Here is a 21947-nt window from a genome sequence, read left to right as displayed (position 1 = left end):
TCGAATCGGTACCATCATCCGTCCCCTGGTAAAATATATGACTAAAGAAAAACTTTGGATTTTCATTTGCTTCCAATTGCAGTTTGGCGACAGTATAAAACCTCTGGTGATCGAGCTGTATATCAGGGCGTTGACCACGGACATGAACGAGCTGGAGAGCCAAAAAGCGAAATCCGACACGGAGAAGGTTCGCGAGACGGCGAAACGGCTAAGCACGCAGTTTCTGAAGCTGGCCGACGTCGTTGGTAGCAACATCGGTATCGCTCGGGAATGCGTGTTGACAGCTTTCTCTCTTCATCCGACCAGGGCCTGTTACGATAGGATCAAGGAGATCGCCGTCGCGTGCGGGAAGACCAAAGAGGTTGGCGGTGGTCCGTCCACCGACGACAAGGCCGTGGTTGTAGAGAAGCTGAAGCAAGTCGTCGAGAATAATCATTCGAACGCGGGTTTGACGAGAACCGAGAATAACACTGCGGACGATAGTAAAAACGATGAGGCGGGGAAAGTATCGGGCGCGGATTCGAACGTCAAGAAGAACATCGATTTTCAGAACGGGCAAGTGAGCAAGACTTTCGAGCGCACGGATCAACTCCTGAAAAGTCTTTTGACTCCGAAAAAAGATGACGCGGTCGACAGGTGCTCCTCGCATTCAGCGGGGGAGTCGGCGTCGAACAAGACTCTCGGCGAGCTGCGTTTCAACCGCGAAGAATTCACTGGGAACGAGGAGTCGAAGAACGGATCTCAGGAAGCGACGAAGGACGACGCGTCGAAGAACATCGAAAGGACACTGGACGCTCTGATCCTGATCAAGGGCGAGACAGTTACGGAGTCCGCGAATTATGACGAGAAATCCGTGCCAAATCAAGTGTTAGACGCGGGTAAACTAGGTCTGTCGCCGCAGCTCTGTGACGATCTCGCCGTTGTTCTGAGCAGTCCACGTTATCACATGTTGACCTGGGTGCTCGATTGGAAGGAGTTGAACAGCTTGTGCGAGAGATACTTGGAGAACGCCGAGGAGATGAGGAATACCAATAAGGAGCTCAAGTATCTGAACATAGATTATTCCCAGTTCAAGGATTGGCCTTCGGAGGATGAGACGAAGGATATTTTCTTCGGTATCGAGAAGGGATACGAACAATGGGTCGACTTGCCTTCGGACAATTCGGAACAGTTCGGTAGCTTCCAGCCTGCCGGCGGTTACAAGAGATCGTCGACTAGGATCGACGATACGACGACGACCGACTCGGACAGCGGGAGCGTCCAGCGGATACGGAGAACCGGCAGGCAGAGAAAGGTCCACAGATTAGAATCGTCAGAGAGCGAATACGACAGTAGAGAACGTAAACCGAAGCACTTTCGAAACAGAGCAAGCTCGATGTCCGATACTGATAGCAATACGCCAGACAGCCAAACAGACAGCCTCGACAGCAGTGGCTGCCGGCTGGACGTAAAGAAGAAGCCGGGCAAAGCGTCCGGCAAGGAGGCGAACAAGAGGCGTTCGAAGCCCTCGAAATTGACCGTCGAATCGGTCTCGCATTTTCATATGCTCGTTAATGAGAATGTTCGACACACGAACACAAACGAAGACGCAAGCGGTTCTGACGTGAGTAGTAACGATATTATAACTTTGTTCTCTGCCGATATGGACGAAAATAAACGGGAGACGATAAAAGGTTCGGCATACACGGCGGCTGCGCCTTTAATAATTACAGAGAGGAGGAGCGACCCAGCGGTGCTTAAATCGTTGAGGATGTTCAGGCCACAGAACGCGAAGAAACCGACGAGAATCTCTCAGATACTTCAAAAGAATCTTTTGAACAAGAGCAAGGACAATAATAATTTAGAGAACAGTGCGAATAGCGCGACGAAATTTGCGCCGATGCTTAGCACGCTTAATTTAAACCCAAAGATCGTATTGACCAGAGCGGATGAACCCAATCGGAAATTAATCAGATCGAAGAAGCAGCAACGACTGAGTAGCGGAGATATTACCAGCGAGCTAATCAACATTCAGAAGAACATGCCATTCTCTCCGAACAAGAACACCTTGTCGACATACCAAAAGCAGAAGGGGAATGGAACTGCGATTACCGGTAAATCGGATTTGTCCTCTGGCGATGGTCGGGACTTGAACTCCAAATCGAATCTCGGGAAGCGGAAGTTGGATATTCTCGCGAAGGCCGTCAGGGACTCGGATATCTTGGCGAAAAACGTGCCCGGTTTGAATTCGTTGGACATGATGGTACCTCCGAGAATGCGACCGACGGTGAACGTGGTTCAGCTTTCGAGGAACATTCCGCAGAGTCCGAACTCTGGCTCGGTGAACAGCGGTAACACACCGCCGAGGCCGAACAGAACGCCCAGCGTAGCTGGGAACATTCAACTACCCGGTACGCCTTCCTCCGGTGGGCACGACAGCGGCGTTGGCATGAGTCCAGCCGGTCAAACGCCTCCTCCCAGGTCGTCGACCCTTCCCGACGTTGGCGAGGAGACGAATCAACCGCCGGACAGATCGCCAACTTCGTCTACAACCACGAACGTGTCAACTCAACTCGAGACCGAATCGAATTTAAGGACCGTGGTGATTCGACGAAATCAACATAGCCAGTCCCCGAAGAAATCACCCTCTCCTTGCTCGGGGGTCGCGACGACGACCACGACGACCAGTTCGGAAATAGCCGCGACCACCATTACTTCCGATCAGTTACAAATCGTTTGCAAGTCGGACGGTTCTTACGGCCGCGTGGTTACGGTGAATCCAAACGTGGTGTCGAACCAGAGGAACATCCTTAATCTGCAAAATATCGACGATGGGAGCGTTGGTAATTTCTCTCGGCAGAATCAGAGGAACGAGAACGCGTCGAGCAGGAGCACGTACGACAGGTTGACGTCTACGAAAGCGTCCACACAATCGGGACAGAACACTGGTTTGCCCAAATTTCAACAGGCATTCGGGAAGACTATATATACGCTCTCAGCCGACACGTCGACGAGCGGTGGTACCGTAATTACATCGGAGACTCAAGTTCAATCAGCTTCTCCGTCGAAGACTACGAACTTGTCGAAAGCGGTGCAGACGTCCGTTCGTAATACGCAGCATACGAACTCGTCCTCCGGTATCAACGTACAGTCGATCACAAACATTCCAAACGCATTACAATTGTCCGCAAATAGACAAATATTGAATATCGTCCAGAGTTCTGGAAACAACGCGAACGTGGCGACGAGCCCGAACACGAATCAAACGTTGACGCAGCTGGTGCAGAGCGTTCAGAACGCGTCACCGGGTGTGATATACACGCACAAAATACCTGTTACTATATCCACCACGAACCCGAGTCAATTGAACATTATACCGACTATATCGCACACGAATTCGATACCAGCCGGTAGAACGCCCGTAGTAAAATTGAACATAATTCGCACTCCCTTGAGGCAACAGAACATCACCGGAGCTATTCAAGCTGTCTTGGCTACGCCTAGATTGCAACAACCCCAGCAGCAGCAGCAACAACAACAACAACAACAGCAACAGCAACAGCAACAACCACAGACGTCGCAACAGACACCAGTCAGAACGGACAGTTTGCTCGGCTCTCCGATAGAAGTGACGAACCAAGTCAGTTCTAACACCTTGGAACAACAGCTGAGAGAATTCGAGAGCGTTTTGGAGCAAGTAAAAGGGAGGAGTACGATTCATCCGGATTCTCATCAGACCGCGTCGACCACGGCTACCACGACGGTTCAGACGCAGACCACTACTCAGCAGACGCAAGCTACGAAACAGCAGCAAGTGTCTGTGAGCGCTTTGGCTCAACAACTTCTGATGCCGACACAGCAGTCCGGCAACAGCGATTTCGCGAACAACAGTAACACCGTGAATTTCCAACAAGACGTATTCTCCCAAAAAGTTTCACTGGCTTACGTGAACCAAAACGCGGCTGGACCTGTCGCCACGAAGACTCCGAATTCTACGCCGGTCGTCGTTGTCACCAGCTACTGTCAACCGGCAGCCTCGCCGGCGTTGAGCGTCACTTCGCAAAGTTCTTCCAGTCCGTGCGTCACTCCGGCACCGGCATCCATACCGTCCGCCGGGAAAACACCTACCACTTCGCCTTCCTCGAAAACAGCGAAGAAGTCGACGCAGAAAACTTTAAAGACCAGCGCCACGAACACCTCGAAGGCTTCGCCGATACCGAAGCCTCAGCAAAAACCGCAAGAGGACGAGCAGACCACTCAAAGAATTTACGCGATTCTAGATGAATACGCGGAACAATTGCGAAATTCTCCAGATCTGAAGAACAAACCAGCACCGAGAAGAAGATCGAACCCACCGACAAACCCTAGTCAGTCGTCGAAGAGGAAAAAATCGAACGCCAACAAATCGAAACCGGCTGGCCAACAGAATCCGGAACTGAGTCCGAGCACGGACGATCTTGGTAGAACCATGGGCAGCGAGGACTCTTCAAGCGGCGTAGCACCGGTGCAAGATAGCCCGGCAGGTTTTTCCGCGCCGGAGGAACCGACCAGTAACGTCGGGAACATGACGGACGCGGCAGCGGAAGTCAGGAATTTGACCAGCGACTCGAACGATGGAGTTGAACTGAACGCTAAGAGGCGAAATTTGATTTTTACGGAGCCGGGTTCCGGACAACCTAGGGCGGCGGTGATCGTACAGGAAGCTATGCAAACTAGCTCTGTGAGCGTCAGCGAAGCTTTGGCCTCGGTCACGGGGAAAATGGGGAGCACCGCTGTCCTAGTTCCAGGCACTAACTACATCGTACCGATGAACCTGGTAAAAGGAGGCCAACAATTCACGATAGTATCCAGCGGTTCGAAGCTTCTCGCGGCGGTGCCGGCGACCGTTCGAACCGCCGGAAACACTGGAGTTTCAAACACTCTTGTTCTCCAGTCCTTTCTGAACCAGGCTGGGAAGATAATCTCCCAGCCGCAGGTAAAACAAGTGAAACTACCAACGTTACAAACATTGTCGGGCAATCAAACTCTGACCACTGGGCAGAACGTCCAAGGCGCCTCCTCGGTAGTGATACCTCCGACGGGAACCAGCGGCCAGTTCGGGAGCGAAACACCCACGGAGAAGAGCAACGTCGCCGGTGATTTGGCTACGGTAAAGTCCGAAACTGGAGGAGTCGCCGGCGAATCTACAACGAACTCGATCGTTGTTAATAAGAGCAGCCCCGCGATTGGTCTGATACAACGTAATTTGAATGAGACCACGGAGAACCAACAGATATGTGGAGTGATCACCAGCAATCCTAATTTATCTTTACAAAGTGCGAGGCTGTTCAATTCTTCTATTCACAAATTGTCTACGCCGGGATTGAAATCGGAAAACGTGGTGTGCTTGACGCCTTCGGCAACGGTGAGTCATGCAGCTGAGAAAAAATCGCCGCAGGAGACCCAGGCTCAAAACGAAAAGCCTGTGTCGATTCAAAGTAGTACTACGATTGCTCTCGCTTTCGCGACTCAGTCCGACGTTTCTATGCTGAACGACCAACAGCAGCAGCAACAGCAACAGCAACAGCAGTTACAGCCGCAGCAGCAACAGCAGCAACAAAAAGACACGAAGGAGGTGCCCATGGATATAATACCTGGCTCTAAGATCATCTCCCCGAAAACGGTGAAGAGAAAAATCGACGACGTATTGGGTATGTCGGAGACTGTTCCGAAAACCTTGATCACTTCCGAACGCTCTGTCATTTGTTCGGGCCATATCGCGTCGTTACACAGTAACGAGAAAAAAATTGGTTAGTGTTTGTTTGAAAACGATCAAATCGCGTGAACCTTACTATTCATATTTTTATTAAATACAATCGGCTTGATGTACGCGAATCTTGTAATAATTGTCGATGATATTTGTCCACAGATTCCATGTCGACGATGACAGTTGCAAGCAAGCAGTCCACAGGGATCGACAACGCGACTCAGTTCCTCGTGACCGGTGGTCCTAGCAGCTCGGACAGCCAAGAATCTCCCGTGCAACAGTCCGGCGACGGTATGGATGTTTCGTGCAAAGTTGGCAATGGTTTACTGTACGGAAACGCGAGGTTGCAAGAAGCCTGGGAACCGGAGGGCAAAGTGTCGCCTGATACTCCTTGGCGATACGTTCCCGCGTCTACGAACTCGTTGAACATCGAGCCGTTGAACTCGCGATACCAGGAGAATACGGACAACGTGCAGAGCGTCCTCCAGATCATCAACAAGGGCCAGGGCATCGAGATGGCCAGCGGGCATATCTACCAGTCGAACACGAAGAAGTATATCATGAACCATACTTTGGAACCGTTCCAACAATATTCGAACAAGAACAACATGATGAAGATACCGTTGAACCCTAGATTGGATCGGGAACTACTGCAGCAGAAGACTGAGAGAAAAGCGGCTGCAATAGAACGCGAGATGAGGTTGCAGAAAAGTCTGTCGGAGGAGTGCGAGGATCTGGGAGTGGACGAACCGAGCACCAGCGATCTTTTCCCAGAAGCAGATCTATTGTTTGACAACAATCATTCACCGTCGTTCGATCACTCTTCTCAAGACGCTTCTTGCAGTCAACCGCTGGGAATGAAATCGTACGGCGGTTCTTATTTCCGATCTCTGGATTCGTCGAGCGGCAGCAGGGACACCAGTCCCATCGCCGACTTGAAGATAACCGAGCGTAGGAGAAGTCTGAGCCAACGAGCGAGGTCCGCGCAGGAATCGTTGAAGAGACCGAAGAGAGATAAGGCGGAGGATCTGCGTTTAGACAATCCAGCGAAACACATGCGTCTAGCGTTGGATAATCTGAGTCAGGACGAGGCATCGAACAGCAACTCGGACATCTCGAGGTTGTCGCCGACGAACTTGGGTTCACTAGAGAACGATTCGCTGAAGGACACTGGTCGGACGAAGATCATGTCGCGGAACGGTTCCAAAGAAGGCTCGCCGAGCAGCGTGTCCAGCATCCCCTCTAACATGAAACTAGACATCGATCTGGACTCGGAATCGTTACCACCGAGTATCAACGTGAACAACACGTCCGCGGCGAGCTCGGGAGACGAGAGCTTGACCTTGCTCAGCGGGAACAACGCGGACGTGACGATACCCTCGCCCCTCTCGCCAATCGCTGGCCCGATGCTCTCGACGCATAAATATACGTACACCAATAAAAAGCGGATCGCGTCGAAACTTACGAGAATGGATTATCTTTCTTGGGGAAGTCCGATGTCTGAAAGAACGAGATCGAGCAGCGACGAGGAAGATTCCAGTATAAGCGAGTCGGTAAGCAGCCAGCCGGAGGAAAACACGTTGAGCAATGGTCTCGAAGACAGCGTGCAGAGTCTCAAGACCCCTCGCGATCGCCACTGCAACTTCTTGAAGAAGAAGGAGAAGCTGCAGATGAACTCGAGGATGATGTTGAATCGAGCCGATCACAAGGGAAGCGGTTTGTCGAAGCGCGGCAAGTCGAACGAGTCGATCCAAGAGTCGGTGATCGTATCCAGCGACAAGACCTCCGAGCCGTCAGACGACGAGGCAGGGAACATTACTCTGGTTGAGCCGGACTGTCGAGCCAGGCGTTCCAGTTTACGTGGACACGTTAAAAAAGGCTGCGCCTGTTGCAACGGATCGCCAGAGAGGCCAAAGAAGAAGGCAGTCAAGTCGGATCACTCCAGGTTAAAGAAACGATTGTCGCTGAAACAGGCCGGCAAGAAGAGGTAGTCCTAGCGTTCGAACGCTCGACGGAGCATCGAGTATTCTATCCAAGTACTTTGTGCTCATCCCTGGCGACGCTTCTCCAGTGACGAAGGAATCATCGCATGTTCGTAGCTTCTGAAAGCACGTCGAGATATAATCGCTCCACCGGACGATGCCTGTAACAAGCTTGTACATATACATATTAGCAAATGCGAAATTTGTTAGACATGTGCTTTTGCGATACGCTCGTACGCGATGTGCCTGTACTCGCGTAGGTAGCGAACCTGGACCGCGGGGCAGTTCTCCACTCGATATAAACTGACTCTGAACTCTTTTCGGGAGATGAGAGTGCGCGAGAAAGAGGGAGAGAATGGTTTATTACAACAGTTTTCGATAACAATAGATCATCCTTTTACCATTAGCCGTTACTACGATACTAGTTGTAAGGTGCAGATTATAATGAAAGGCAGACTTAGATTAAAATCGTTACGAATATTAGAGACACAATCTAGTCAAGAGACGGCGAGAGCTTTCGTGAGTGATAGAAGCAGCCGTCGAGGTGAAAGGGATTGCAAACGAGACATTTCGACGAAATGGAGAAACAGAGTGTACTCGATCGTCGAGCGATAGATCCCTCGCAGACTAAAGAATTTATTATTAAAAAGCCTGAATTTATAATTCTGTCTATCGTATCTATCTGTCGCGATGATACTGTTCCACGTTCTTAAATGGTATGGTCAGACTGAGTAGACGAACAGTCTATATGTAGATCTCGTTTGATGAATTAACGTAGTAGTACACGCATTGAACTTCTGCCTTGCCGTAACACTTTTCGATAACTTCAGACGACGAGTTTCAACTTTGTACCCGAGGCGATCCTTGTAAATCGCGATGCATCGAGACCTCGATGCGACGAATCGGAATTTAAAAAGAGCGAACTACTAGCGGCAATAGAAACCAAATGAAGGGTACAAGATCTAAAAGATATCGAGAATAAGAGGAAGTGAGGAGGACGGGAAACTATGTAAAGCAACGTTGAGTCTCTCTGCAAGAGGCGACCATACCTTGTCACGGTGCATGTAAAGAAAAAAAAATATTCAAAAACTGTACATTACGTAGATAATTCATTAAACGTATAGTATTATATCGCTGCACTTTAGTACAAAATCGCTTCACCTTGTTTTCCGAATGACAAGTTTATATCATCTTTTGGTGTGCTGTCGTGACGCGTGAATGCAACTGCAACTTATTATAAAACGAAAACTTATACGCAAACAAAGAAGAAAAAAAACGTTGTAAAGGTTGTATAATTAAGATACCGCGAACACTTTTAAAAACAGAAGGTTTCCGTACGTTTCTTTCGCGTCTGAATAGAGATGAAGACACGCGAAACGCTAGGGGCTCGTTAGATCGAGACGTTTATTATTAATTATTATGTATATCTATCTCGGCGCGGAGACACTAAAGAGTTAAGGATGTTGAAAAGTAATGTTCCTGTGAATAGCCTCCTTTCGTGATACGAACCAAAGCGACTCCGTTTTTAGAAGCCAACTATAAATCGAAGGAAAGGAAAATGATAATGCAGAGATGATGACTCGACAGAGGAAATTGCAGAACTATGAAGGGGGATGAAGTCAAGGGAGAGCGTATTAAATTTATTGTCTTTCTTATGTAATCGGGATGTGTATCAGTTGCTTCGTTCTGAACGTAATTAATGTAAGATAGACATCTTCATTTTTCCATTCTGTCAACGATTAGTAAAATTCTACCTCGTACATGCGTCGATCATTTGTCACGTGTATCTCGTCATCTTTTTAAGCAATTTATATAACGCGAATAAGTAATTATCCGCTGAATCGCCCCGCTGTGACCCGGTACGATTTGCAATAATACCCTTCACCCCCTTTGTGCAGAGGGCGAAGGGTATTATGAAACGATTCATTTCATCGTTGCCCAGTAAATTGATAGTGAAGAGAAGAAGGGTACATCGTCCGCGAGAGTTGTATCTTTAGCAATAACGAAGCGCGAAGAAAGAAAGAAGGGTCTGTGAGCATCGCTCCATTTAGGCCCGAGGCCTGTACAAATCGACCGGTCTGGTTTGCCCCATCATCTTCCATTCCGATTGTATCTTGTAAATAAAAAACGCGTTCGAAATTTGTCGAGTCGTTCGGCGAGACGATGGCTGACTCTCTCGAGTAAACATGGTTCCGGTGAGTCTCCAGCGGTGCGCGATGACGAGAGAGAAATAAAGTTAATTTTGTCATCGTAAACTAAACGTTAAGCCCTCATCTTCCTGTACAGTTACTTAACAAACGACGTAGGAAACAAAAAGACGCAAAGGGAGGACGCGTGAAACCTGAATCCTCGGGAGGAGACAGGCGACGACGGCTCGGCGGCGAATAAATTAGAGGCGAAACGTTAGAGAGAGATGCATCTTTTGTGTGTAGGTGTACATTTTTCGAAGGAACGTCGCACCAAAATAATGATATGTATTTTTTGATGGAATGGAAAAAGCGTTGCATGTAGCTTATACATTTAGCGCAGAAAATACAGTGAGAAACAGCGTGTGCGTGTATGTACGTATGCGTGGAGCGGGTGAAAGAGACCGAGCGAAAGACAGTTTAAAAAAAAAAAGGTAAAAAAAGAAGCGAGAGGGAGAGGAGATACGATTGTCAGTGATAGTCTGGCCTCTTTTGCCACCTTTAGTCGTACCAATCGCATTTATGATAGAGAGATAACTGTAGTCTTGGTAAAATGAAGAAAAGAACTCGTAAATGAAATGTAATTAAGTAAACGAGAAAGCTAGAAGAGAACATTTAAGAATAAGTAAATCTTTTCAGAGCCGAGAGCTTTTCAGGTACTTAAAGAAAATAAGAGATACAGTGGATGAAGCGATAAACGAAGACACAGGAAAAATAATGGGAGGGAAGTATGTAACGTGGAATGGAACAAAACCGCTTTACACCGGCCGTTAAGCGATTAACTTAAAAGTTTTTGTATCGCGTTTTTTTTTTGTTAAGACTACTGTTTTTTCTCGCTCGAAGACACCTCCTTACTTACCAGTATTCACGAGGACGATGTCCGTCGCGTCACTTTGATATCTATGAAACTACGAGCGAGCAGTATGGGAGAATAATGTAGGGAAACGAAATGATCGTAGAGAATGGAAGAGAGAACGAGTGAGAGTGAGAGTGAAAGAGCGAGAGAACGGCCGTGCACTGCAAAACGTACATTGATTGAGATTACATACGTATTGTTCAAGCACAAATCAGTTGAAAATCTGAGAAACAAATAACTAATTACGAAACGATGAAGGAGACCGATGAGGGACGAGAAGCCAGATGTGAAGGGGGGTAGAAATTGTTGAAAAATGATTTAAAAAGAAAAGCTAAATATAATTGTAGACATCGGTACAGTCATGTCCTGAAAACCAGACAAGTTGCTTAAAACCAAATCTGCTTCTCTGTATATAATCGAAACTGATTGAAGAAGACAGCTAAATAGAGAAATACGAATGAAGGGAACATTTCTTTTCTAGACATTACCATTATACATATGTACTGTATTTACATAAAACATTATAATAATGATACATATTTTCGAGATACACGACCAGTCGGGAAAAATGTTTGCTCGTGGAAGGCCGCGCGGTTCGATCTAATTATTATGCATCATTGTACTAACGTAGAATCAATGTTTTACATGTGAATACACAGACGCGTGCACACTGACATTTCTATGTAAATAATTGACGAGCGTTTTATGTGAGAGTAAAGGAAAACAAGAGAGAGAAGAAGTTTACGCGTAAACAATTGCAGTTTCTTCGTAGTTTTCTCTGTGCGATAAATGTTATTCCTTTCGTGACTTCGGCGGATGCTGAAAAGGGCCTCGTTATTTTAACACGTTCAGACAAATACACGTACCGGACTGATACTATCAAATTTAGATTTCTAAGATCGTTCTACTCGTAAGTAAAATCGGTACAAAGAACCAGCAGCGGTGTAGTACAACTTCAAATATTTTTAGCAGCAGAGAGCGACGGGTACGTGAGCGAGTACTTATACACCTTCTAATTTCTCGGGGTTCACCCGACTCGTGGAGAACGGAAGTTTCTTTTCTTCTTACCCCGACACTTCTCTTTTCCACATCTTATCCCTTAGAGATTCTCTCGCGAACGGCGATATCGTTTCGTTTAATTTCGTACGAAGGAACGCTCCGATTAAATGATCGCGATGAATGCGTGTACGTGCCCGGTTTAAAATGACGATTGACTTTATATACACGTGCGTTGAAACTGTGCTTTTTATATGCTTCGAAATTGGCTTTCGTTTTCGATAGTTACGAAACAAAAAATACACGAACGAAACTTGTCGAATTACCAGCAGTTAGATATCATCAAACGAATATCCGAAGGATAGGGAGGGATTGGGAAGAGATCGAGGAGCGAGAAACGATGTTAATTACGTTCATAGTTGCTGAGAGTTACCATCAAGTATTTTCATGTTCAAACGTACGAGGAGATGTAAAGGCGGATGAGAAACGAGCTGTGTAATTGATCGATCGATGTCGTTGATTTTGGTCAGGAAAAGAAACGATGAAATACTCCATGGATATGACTGTACAGCGTATTAACTTGTCCGGAGGTACATATATCGGGAATCCTTTTTCAAATCGGAGTATTAAGGATTACATATTGTACATAAACAAGACATATTTTCTATATAAGGGACGTCGCTCGGTAAGGCCGATGGCTCGAAAAATATTGCAATATTACGATAATTCTTTTAAGCGGTAGGATAGCCTTTAATCGTTTTATGTAATGTAATGATAGAAGAGGGTCTGGCAGAATAAAAGTGAAAGTTCTGTATTTAAAAAGTTTATTCCCTCGTTGGTCGTTTATTTCACAAGCTACTGTTCTCAGGGTTTTCGTATTCATTTTGTTGAGCTTCCACCTCCTTGAACGAAAACTATTTAATTCATCGTCCGTACCGCAATTCCAACGCTTACTTACTCGTTGAATAATGTCCAATAGTGAACTGCTGTTCGATTGAAAGAATTCGTTTATTTCCTCTGGTACGCAGAAATGATCCGGAGCCTTCGGTTGGATACCGATCTCTTCGCCGATGAATCTGAACTCTGGAGTGTCCTCTATCTCATTTTGCAATTCGTCGTAAGTAAAAAGTGTTCCTTTAGTAGAGGCCTCGTCCAAAGGCCCGAAATCGACTATCTTCACTTTTTCTTTTTTATACCGTATAACGTCGAACGAAACTGCACCGCGAAAGGTCATTAATCCTAAGAACGCACAGTTCTATTTGTCGCAAGTTCGTTACTTACAATTGTTCAAGGGAAACTTGTCTTTAATGTGCTCCGTAAATAAGCTTTTAATATCCGTTTGAATATTATACTTTTCTGCTTCGTTGTAACTATGATACTGCGATATATCTCGTTGACTAATGGCTAATAGAAAGGAAAATAATCTATTATAGTGTCCTCAGATTTGTTTCGATCAAAGTATCCTCTGAAATTACCTATAAGTTCTTTGTTTATTACGAAACATCGGAACTCTGTACAAGGATTGATGTCTCTCCATTGCTTCAGCACAAGACACGATTTTACAGGAGTCTTGCGGTCTGTACAATTTTTCACATTACTTAAATCCCTGGAAATTCTGTCAGAACACTTTAACAGTAAATATACTTCCTCTAACGATCTACACTTGAGTGTTTTAGTGGGTGCGACCCAGGTAGCATCCTGAAAATAGATTTAGGATATATCATGGACCAAATGTTGTTCCCATTGTATCTTTACATTAAAGATTAAAGTAACTGCATACCGAAGGTGAACTCCAATTACTTTTTATAAACACTGCACCGTATTCATCTAAGGTGTCTTGAATTCTTTGACTGAACTCCGGAAACGTTGGCTGTAATTCGGATGATTGCTAAAAAGAAATAAGTTTTAAATCACGTAGCGTAGATTACTTTACGTTCATCCCAGTACCTCTTCGTTTGCTACTGGAGTTCCATCCGTCCATTCTGTATTTTCTAATGTCGAGCTCGTCGCCTCGACTGGTAAAACGAATGCGTCGTGTTCCAAATAATTGAATACTTCATCGGGAATACAAAGAATTGTAGCTTCTAATGATTGTTTACGAAACTGCGGATACCACGTTGCGAACGAGCACTCAGATTTCACATGATTAACCATATTTGACACGATCGAATGAAAATTTAACTTTGAACTTTTGCAATGTGTTGCACGAGTAAGTAGATCGAACTGCGGATTTTGTTTGTTCGCTTCGGCCTAGTAAACGCGTGTATGCGCGTGGCGTGAGTCATGGTTGTGGGCTGAACAGAAAGGAAATTTTCTCTCTGACCTGAGAACGTGTAACGATCTCTTTTGTATCCAAGTGCAATAACAAAAGTAATATTTTATGAAAGAGTACAGCTCGAAATGATCGAGTCATGTACGAAGAAACGAATGTTAATCGGGATCACATTATTGGGAGGGTTCGTTTTATTCATAATTTCATTAACATCACAGTTACAATTTGAAATAATGAGTACATATTTCGATATTTAAGACACGCGTACATCGAATGTTCCTTACGATTATATTTCACGTTTAAGGTTGACGGTATTAGTATTAATTGTTGAGAGTCATTGGACAGATAACCCTAACAAGCTGTATTTGGAAAACTTTGAGAATACCACTACATGCATTTCTGTGGAGGAGTACGAGATAACTTCGGAATGCCATCCTTGTACTGCTTTTGAAATAGCAAGTAAAAGCATAGATGTATGCATCCATGCCAGGTACAAGGAAGTGTTGAAATGTAAGAGCGGAGAGATTATAACAAGAAGGTAAATACTTTACATCTCCGGTCTTCTAAACAATCATACAGAACAATATTGTACAGTAATGTCTGTGATTTAGTTGTGACAGAGTGGCTTGGCTGGAAGAAAGAGCATTTTGGAAGTTTCAAGCATTGACGTTTGCCTTGGCGTTTTCTTCGTGCATCAGTGTTTATTGGAGGGAAAACATTTTAAGACAGAGAATAATAAGAAAGGTAGCCAGACAATTGAGAGCCAGTGCATAAGAGTGGGTAGCTTAAAACGAAGTTTCTTCCATTCCTACTTTTATTCTGTGCGCTCAGGCAGCTGGGAAACATGAACGAAGCATATTTGGAAGTGTACTCTCTATCAGAATTGTCTGTAGCTCCTATAGAAACGATCGTGACACTGTTCACCGTGAAATATTGCAAATCACCTATCGATATCAAGCTCGTCCCAAGCGAGGAAAAGTCTTTTGAACGATCTTATACCATAGATATCTCCACTTTCGCGTATGAGGTCGTAGAAGCGGACGAGATTCCACATGCCGCGAGAGCATGCGAATTGCCCATTATCGTCGTAAACAGAACCAGCTGCGTTGCCGGTCTATGCGCTATTTTACGACACATAATTAAAGACGTCGTAGACGAGTATCCGCAACAGTACTGTCAGAGATTATTAGGATTCAAAGGTTCGTGTCTGACCGCTTGCTCGGAAGCGAGCGTTTGGACAAAATTCTGCGAGGTGGATCTGATCGAAGCTGTAAAATTCCTGCCAAAAAACGACGCGATCGAAAACGAATTGCCTTCGAGCTTGGCGAGGTTCGAGCGGCACATGTCGCAGCCGGCGAGGCTACATAATTTATACAAATATACCACGTCGAAGAAGTTCGCCGACGAGAACGTGATCCTGCGGGACGGTACGCCGGAACACACGTACGCCGAAGGCTCCTCGATGACATTGGCGGATATAATTATATTCGTCTGCGTTCGTATCTTGTTGACCGTATACCCAAGCGATACAGCGATGGATCTGCTACCGCTGATGGGAAAATGGTACAGGAAGATGATGGAGGACCAAACGATACTCGACTGTCTCGAATGTTTGCCGTCTCTGAACAACGGAAGCGAATTCGATGATTACACGGTCCCCGACGTGGCCGATGAGAGTTTATACAAGAGCGATCCTAAGAGGTACAAACCGAGAAGCCGTATTTACACGCGGCAGGATGACGTGGAGGATTCTCTGGAACTGTTCGAAAATTTGGACGTTGAAGCGGAACTGGATCCGGAACCGTTCGCCGCCGAATTGGACTTCGACTGGTCGTCAATACCTTTCGATGCCACTCCGGAGGGTGGTTCGTTGCCGGCAGCTCGTTTAAACAGGAAACACGAACAGTTGCAGAACATGTGCAAGCCTGTGATGAAGCTGGCAAAAACGGGGGACGTAATCGTGGACTTCTGTTCTGGCGGCGGTCATTTAGGTATCTTGGCCGCGTACCTTTTGCCGTACTGCACGGTTGTGTTGTTAGAAAATAAAGAGGAGTCGTTGAATCGAGCGAAAGAGAGAGTGAAGAAATTGGAGCTGAGCAACGTGAGATTCTATCAGTGTAATCTGGACTATTTCAAAGGGCGATTCGATATCGGGATGTCGTTACACGCGTGCGGAGTCGCCACCGATTTAGTTATACAACAGTGTATCAGGCAGAAGGCAATCTTCGTCTGTTGCCCGTGTTGCTACGGTTCTTTGCACGACTGTCATCATTTAACGTACCCGCGGAGCAACGTTTACAAGAGGGAGATGAATCGAGAGAAATACATGATCCTCAGCCACGCCGCGGATCAGACGCACGACGAAAAGAACGTGAAAACGAGTCAGGGATATCGCTGCATGGCGATCATCGATACGGACAGGAAGTTACACGCCGAACAATTCGGTTACAAAGTGTATCTGTCGAAGTTCGTGCCGAAAACGTGTACACCGAAGAATCACATACTAGTAGGCATTCGTACGAAGTGAATTTCAATCTTGTTATTTGAATAAAAGTACTATTTACCTAAACGACGGGACTGTCTTTTAATTTCCTCGCACGAAACGAAGAAATGTAATTGCGAGACTGTGAACGAATTATCTATGTGATACTGTTGTGCTAAGTTTTATTAAATTGTACGAAGAGATTTTATTGGTATGTACAAAAAAAGGAGGAAATAATCATGTAATATACAAATTAGTGTTATGTCAGTAGTGTCGTACACAGTTTCCTATCATTTAACTAGCTACGGAGAACGTGAGACGAAAAGAAAAGGGTTTTACAAGTATGTCAAGGAACTAGGGGGAATTATTTTACTTCCTGCTATACCACTACAAGCGCTGAGTATATGTTTCCTTTAGACAATATTGAAATTTAAATATTCCTCTGCTTTTATTATTTCGTTACCGCTTAACATCACTTTTGCTTTCTCTCAACATTTAATTTTGGTCTTCCAATAAAACGACTAACGGAGAAACGAAGACACAAGTACCATTTACACATTTCATGTCTTTCAAGATTGGGTTTCGTGTACTATTTACAGTTTCAGTCGTACGAGCACAGATACACCGCCACAGAATGGGTTTCTAGGTATCTGGTACAATGGACTCTCATTATATCGCTTTTCCCTTCCGTGTATATTTTCGCTCACGCGAGTACGCGTCATCTCACCCGCGAGGGAACGATGTATGAAAAGCGTGTGCGCGTTCCGAATACACTAACGACGCGTACTGGCCCTCGGTTGAAGGGGAAACGGCTGTGATCGTTTTCCCAAGATTTTTCCTCAGCAGACCCGGTCGTAACGATACAACGAGACGAACACTATTCCCTTCCTCTTAAATAGTAAATCTTACGTTTTAATAAACTTCACCTACAAAGCTTGTTTTGTCCCCGTGTGAAAGATAATACTTAACATCAAGAGATCTTAATAATTGTTATTTAATTAAACTAACTCGTGGATGTAGCGCGACGCATTCAGTAGTCCGTGAACGAACTTCGCCGTTTACGATGACAGAAGAACAAAACAAATTTAGTGTTCAATGATAAAATTGTTCGAGGCCGAGGATAACATCGTCCATAGCAAAGTTAAATTATATAGTCTACGTCTAAGAAAAGCCGCGATTAAACAAGCTGTCCAAAGACCTGTCCTAAAATGTTTAACGCCAGTGTTCGCAAAGGACAATCCTCGTAGCTGCATTCAAATAAGAGTTTCCAATTGTTTCATCTATGGAGATACGCGTACGTGAAAAAAACCGTAATCAGAGCTTCAACCGACGAGAATACTAAATAAAACGATTAATAAAGTTTGTAAACGATACAAGCGTATGTATGTACATACGCATATATGTACCCGGCTTAAACGAAATTTACGACTACGAAGAATGTTTAAACAGGTCTTCCTTGGCAGTTTGTTTCCCTTTCCTCTCACTTATACATACGTTGAATTCCTTTTCGAACGTTTGGCTTTATAGCATAAATAATTCACACAAAACACGAAGAGATTTCATCTTCATTTTTATTTAATATAAATTTTTATCGTCGATTCGAAAGGATCAATTGATATACCCGATTGATTAAATTCGAAGATACGCCGCGCGAATAATGAAGTAGACTCGAGTCGGCCCAACAATTGTACTTTTCGTTCACGATTTCGTTTTATCGAACGTTGCTGATTACCGCGAGAGGTAAATCAATTGGTCCTTTTTTTCTTTTGCCTAGTTTAAAAAGATCGACGTGCCGACCACAACACAACAAGCACAGTGCTTCTAACAAAGTATGTACTTATTTCTTGTACCGTTTATATTGCTTAATTTAAAGAGCTTGTAAACACGGCATTCTCGATACGATCTCGATCCAAAAAATACAGCTAAATCCATGGTATACATATTTTCTACTTGGTAGGAAACAAATTATTATACGTCCAAATGCATATTTAAATTTGTCGTGCCATGAAGGATCAATAAATAAGATGAATCAGAGATACACGACGTCCCTTGCAATCGAACAATTTTCGATGGGAGAAAGAAAAAATGAGCCTACTTCGAACGACGAGCTTAAATTGATTTACTTAACGCGCGTACGCGAGATACTTTACATTTGTTCCAGGTGGCACGTCTTTAAAGGAGAGAGCATCCGGTTTAGAAGCCCGTTAATTTATTAATCTATACAGAACTGATAATAATTAGCGTTTCGTTTCGAGTGTTTATTATTAATTTTTTAATCGTTTCAAAAAATGGATCACGACTCCCCATTGCCACTGTCGTCACCGTCCTCGTAGTCGCTGGCGCTCATTTGTTCGTCGTCGTCGTCGTCATCCAACTCGTACTCGTCATCGTAGAAATCCGTCATGTCCAGCTGCTGTTCGGCCGGCCTCGCGTGAGTCTTTATGCAGTAGTCCTCCAACGTAACAGGCACTACGATGCCTTCTTTCTCGGCCTCCATTTTCGCCGCCTGTGCTTGCTTCCTGCGAACCAGTGATCACACATTTTCCTACGCTCTGCGTCGAACGTTTTGTCCGGAAACACGCCATACTTTAAACTTGCGACATGGTTCACTTTTATATCAAGCACGCGCGTCGCGTCACGGATATAAATAGTATGCATATTAAACGGCGTTCCGGATTTTTTAATTCTCACATTAACGATTAAACTTCTTTAAATCTCGAGCATTAATTAAAAAATCAAATGTCAATTGCCAATAAATATTTGATCGAATTAAAGATTCAATCGCTCAACTGCGATCATGATACTAAATAAGTAACGTAACTACATTTAACAATCGACTGACGAAGCGAAAAGAAGGAACAGAGAAGCAACGATAAGAGATGGAAGAATGCGGAATAAGTTAATATACCTTATGATATTTTCATATTCCTTGTCTTTACCCTTGGAGTCGCGCCAGCGCCTATACATCACGGAGGCATCCACATTGGCTGGGCTGTACGTGTTGGGTTCGTTCAACAGTGAAATTACCGACAGCAGGATCGTCCTATTTGAAAAATTCACAACTATCAGTAGATCGCGCATTTGACGATGCTCGGCGAACAGCTCGAGTACATTTACTCGGATCTCTTCCCTTACCTGACATTCTGTGTCGGATTCCACCTCTCGCATGGTAATTCGCCACTTTGTGGATCGTCTACTGGTGGATGTAGGATCGATATGCACAGATCTCCGTTCTACATGGAACAATAAAATAATAATGATTCACTTTCGTCTCAGTTAAAAGATCGGATGGGATGTCTCATGCTCGAAAGATATGATTTTTTTTAATCCTGCGATCGCATACATGAACAGTAAAGGATCGTTTAACGTTCTCATTCTTGAAGATTTTGGCAAGAAGATGATCGTTTGGCTCTAGGAAGGAAAGAAAGGAATCGCCCAAGGGAGAAACGAGGCTTCGACTGGATCGAAGGACGCTATTCTCGGAAATCTGCGAATCCTTCTACGAACCATATTCGGAGTCTCGAAGTCACGGACGCGAGAGCAGTTCGCTGTTTTCAGAGCGACGACGTCTCTTCACGGTCGAGAACGAAACATGGAACAAACGATTGCACGAGCCTAGCTAAGAGCGTTTCCAGCTGCTCCAGCCGACAGGTGATCATCGATTGATCTTGCGAAACTTTTAACTAACGATTTTAATCGCGATGCTCGAAGGGAAGCGGGTTCCGAGACCACTTCCGTGTATCTACTTGGCAATCGCGATTAGCATTTACATGGACGACTTCTAACACCGTACGTCTTTGCGGAACGTTCGTCCCGGTTCACCGAAGCGTTTAAACCCGACCACCAATTGGTGGAAGAAGAGACTGCACAAAGGCTGGTATCGCTGTCAAGTGCTTTCAAGCAGGATTAACTGCGGTTCATCCAATTGCATGGATCTCAAGTTTCTTTTACTTTAAACACTCATCTCGAGCTATGACAAGGTTCACCATTCGTTCTCCATCCCAGCGATCCTTCATAATTATTAGGATCCTATATTTAACGCGTAGAAATTGGGAAAACGTATCGATACGACGCTATGGGATTCGTTCGCTAAAAGATGAAAGTAGGTCGTTCGATTTTCTTAGAGATCGGTGCTTGCGAAATCTCCCGGTCTGCGTTTCAAGTCGCTGCTGGATCAAGATCGACCGCCGCCGATAAGGACCTGAGCGTGCATGCACATTTCTCTCTTTCTCTCTTACATACGCTCTCGCCGGTTTCCGTCGACTCTCAAACAGGAACGGGGCCAGAGCGATGCACAAGGAATATTATTCCTGTAGTAAGCACGCTCTCAGTGGGCAAAAGCACGGCGTATTGCAGTTGGCGAATGGCCAACGTCGAAAGAGAATCTTCCGTGAATCCCTTAAAATTTGCGGCCACTGCGTCCAAAAAATAAAAATGTCAGACAATCCTCTGACCCGGCGACCTCGTATTTTTCACTGGCATTCGGAACGAATTTTTTTAAAAGGAAGATCGAGGGACGGTAGCCACAGGAAGTCGAGGCACGCGACAGGAAAGGTTCATGGTCGGAGGAATCCGGTTAAAAGGAAAACAGAGTTATATGTCGGATGCGCTTCGTTCCGAACGACGCGTGTGTGTATGTGCAACAGGTCGTGCGCGATTTCTTGCCAGATTACTTATAGCTCGAACGCACGATAAACTTTTATCCTCTGAACCGCATTTACGTCCGTACACGTGTACGTACGTAGTACGAGCTCCGGTGAGTCGCATGTACGGAAACGAAAATAAATCCGTGTCTCCGATGCGCGACGCCCAAAAATATCTGGTTTTAATTCTACACGTCACGAATCTCGATACAACGAAGTCGACGTCCGACTCGTATTTGTCCTTCATTAAATATAACAGCGGAGCTGTGATAATGTTCAGATAAGAAATGAAAATGGAAGATCGAGGTCAGGTTGTGCGGAGCGAGTCGAAAGAGTACATTTTTAAAATTAGCGTTGAGAAAGCGAGAGAGAGAGAGAGAGACAGATAGACATACAGACAGAGAAAAGCTTGAGCAGTAGTCAGTCTCGAAAATAGACTGATCGGATCTATCGCGAAAACTAACGCAAGACTGAAGTACTTCCTAATCCACCTATGACGAAGGGAAACGTAGGATTTTATTTCCGACGAAGCGAGTGGACCACTTTCGACGATGGTGAATCACGGACAGAGACTTGCAAAGAGGAAAGCTCGCAGACGTTCGACGGTTCCAAATATCTTCGGAGAATCCGTTGGCGTATATCGTCTACTCTCAAACAAATTGGATGAAAAAAGAAAAAAAGCCTAGTTCTTGTCCCAGTCCAAGTTTCCTAATCACAAAGAACACGTAGTTCCTTTAAGGATGTATTGACTATACCTTCAATCCCAAAAGTTTATGTACCTTAGAAAAATGTATTTCTTATAATT

General features: G+C 45.1%; 5 protein-coding genes across 9 annotated transcripts in view; 3 read left to right on the top strand and 2 right to left on the bottom strand.

Annotated features, from left to right (window-relative positions):
* LOC108624476 (uncharacterized) overlaps window positions 1–12572 on the top strand; it is a 31029-nt gene extending 18457 nt beyond the window's left edge. For 2 of the 4 annotated variants that reach the window (XM_018023830.2, XM_018023829.2), the window contains exons 7-8: window positions 83–5669; window positions 5888–12572. In XM_018023830.2, coding sequence (XP_017879319.1) covers window positions 83–5669; window positions 5888–7716 — 7416 coding nt within the window. In that variant the 3' untranslated portion in view covers window positions 7717–12572. Of the gene's footprint in view, window positions 1–82; window positions 5769–5887 lie in introns of all 4 variants that reach the window. The other 2 variants (XM_018023828.2, XM_018023827.2) reach the window with 1 other exon arrangement.
* Window positions 12553–14028, bottom strand: LOC108624479 (cell division cycle protein 123 homolog). 2 transcript variants are annotated; one of them, XM_018023833.2, is made up of 6 exons: window positions 13693–14028; window positions 13526–13633; window positions 13221–13443; window positions 13027–13149; window positions 12704–12960; window positions 12553–12659 (listed from the first exon to the last, which is right to left on the bottom strand). In XM_018023833.2, exons 1-6 carry the CDS (start codon window positions 13897–13899, stop codon window positions 12594–12596), a joined length of 984 nt encoding a protein of 327 aa, XP_017879322.1. In that variant the 5' UTR covers window positions 13900–14028; the 3' UTR covers window positions 12553–12593. The 2 variants fall into 2 exon arrangements, with proteins under 2 accessions (XP_017879322.1, XP_017879324.1); XM_018023835.2 differs by having other exon boundaries at window positions 12553–12647; window positions 13693–14023.
* On the top strand, window positions 14001–14810 carry JTBR (jumping translocation breakpoint protein JTBR). The gene is made up of 3 exons (XM_018023837.2): window positions 14001–14201; window positions 14322–14555; window positions 14629–14810. The coding sequence occupies exons 1-3, from the start codon at window positions 14146–14148 to the stop codon at window positions 14789–14791; spliced, it is 453 nt and encodes a 150-aa protein (XP_017879326.1). The 5' UTR covers window positions 14001–14145; the 3' UTR covers window positions 14792–14810.
* Window positions 14811–14836: 26 nt separating this feature from the next.
* Window positions 14837–16589, top strand: Gstcd (glutathione S-transferase, C-terminal domain containing). The gene has a single exon (XM_018023831.2). It carries the CDS (start codon window positions 14862–14864, stop codon window positions 16542–16544), a length of 1683 nt encoding a protein of 560 aa, XP_017879320.1. The 5' UTR covers window positions 14837–14861; the 3' UTR covers window positions 16545–16589.
* A 333-nt stretch (window positions 16590–16922) lies between these two features.
* Window positions 16923–21947, bottom strand: part of LOC108624480 (ubiquitin-conjugating enzyme E2 R2) — a 15846-nt gene continuing 10821 nt past the window's right edge. Inside the window, exons 3-5 of the mRNA XM_018023836.2 lie at window positions 19635–19732; window positions 19408–19542; window positions 16923–19018 (exon numbers count right to left, since the gene is read on the bottom strand). Of these exons, the coding sequence (XP_017879325.1) occupies window positions 18793–19018; window positions 19408–19542; window positions 19635–19732 (459 nt within the window). The 3' untranslated portion in view covers window positions 16923–18792. The remainder of the gene's footprint in view (window positions 19019–19407; window positions 19543–19634; window positions 19733–21947) is intronic.

This window comes from Ceratina calcarata, unplaced genomic scaffold (assembly GCF_001652005.2).
Source record: "Ceratina calcarata isolate Rehan_Ccalc_2016 unplaced genomic scaffold, ASM165200v1 scaffold310.2, whole genome shotgun sequence".
NCBI lineage: Eukaryota > Metazoa > Arthropoda > Insecta > Hymenoptera > Apidae > Ceratina > Ceratina calcarata.
Note: the sequence above shows the minus strand (reverse complement) of the source record. Positions and strands in the feature narration are given on the sequence as shown.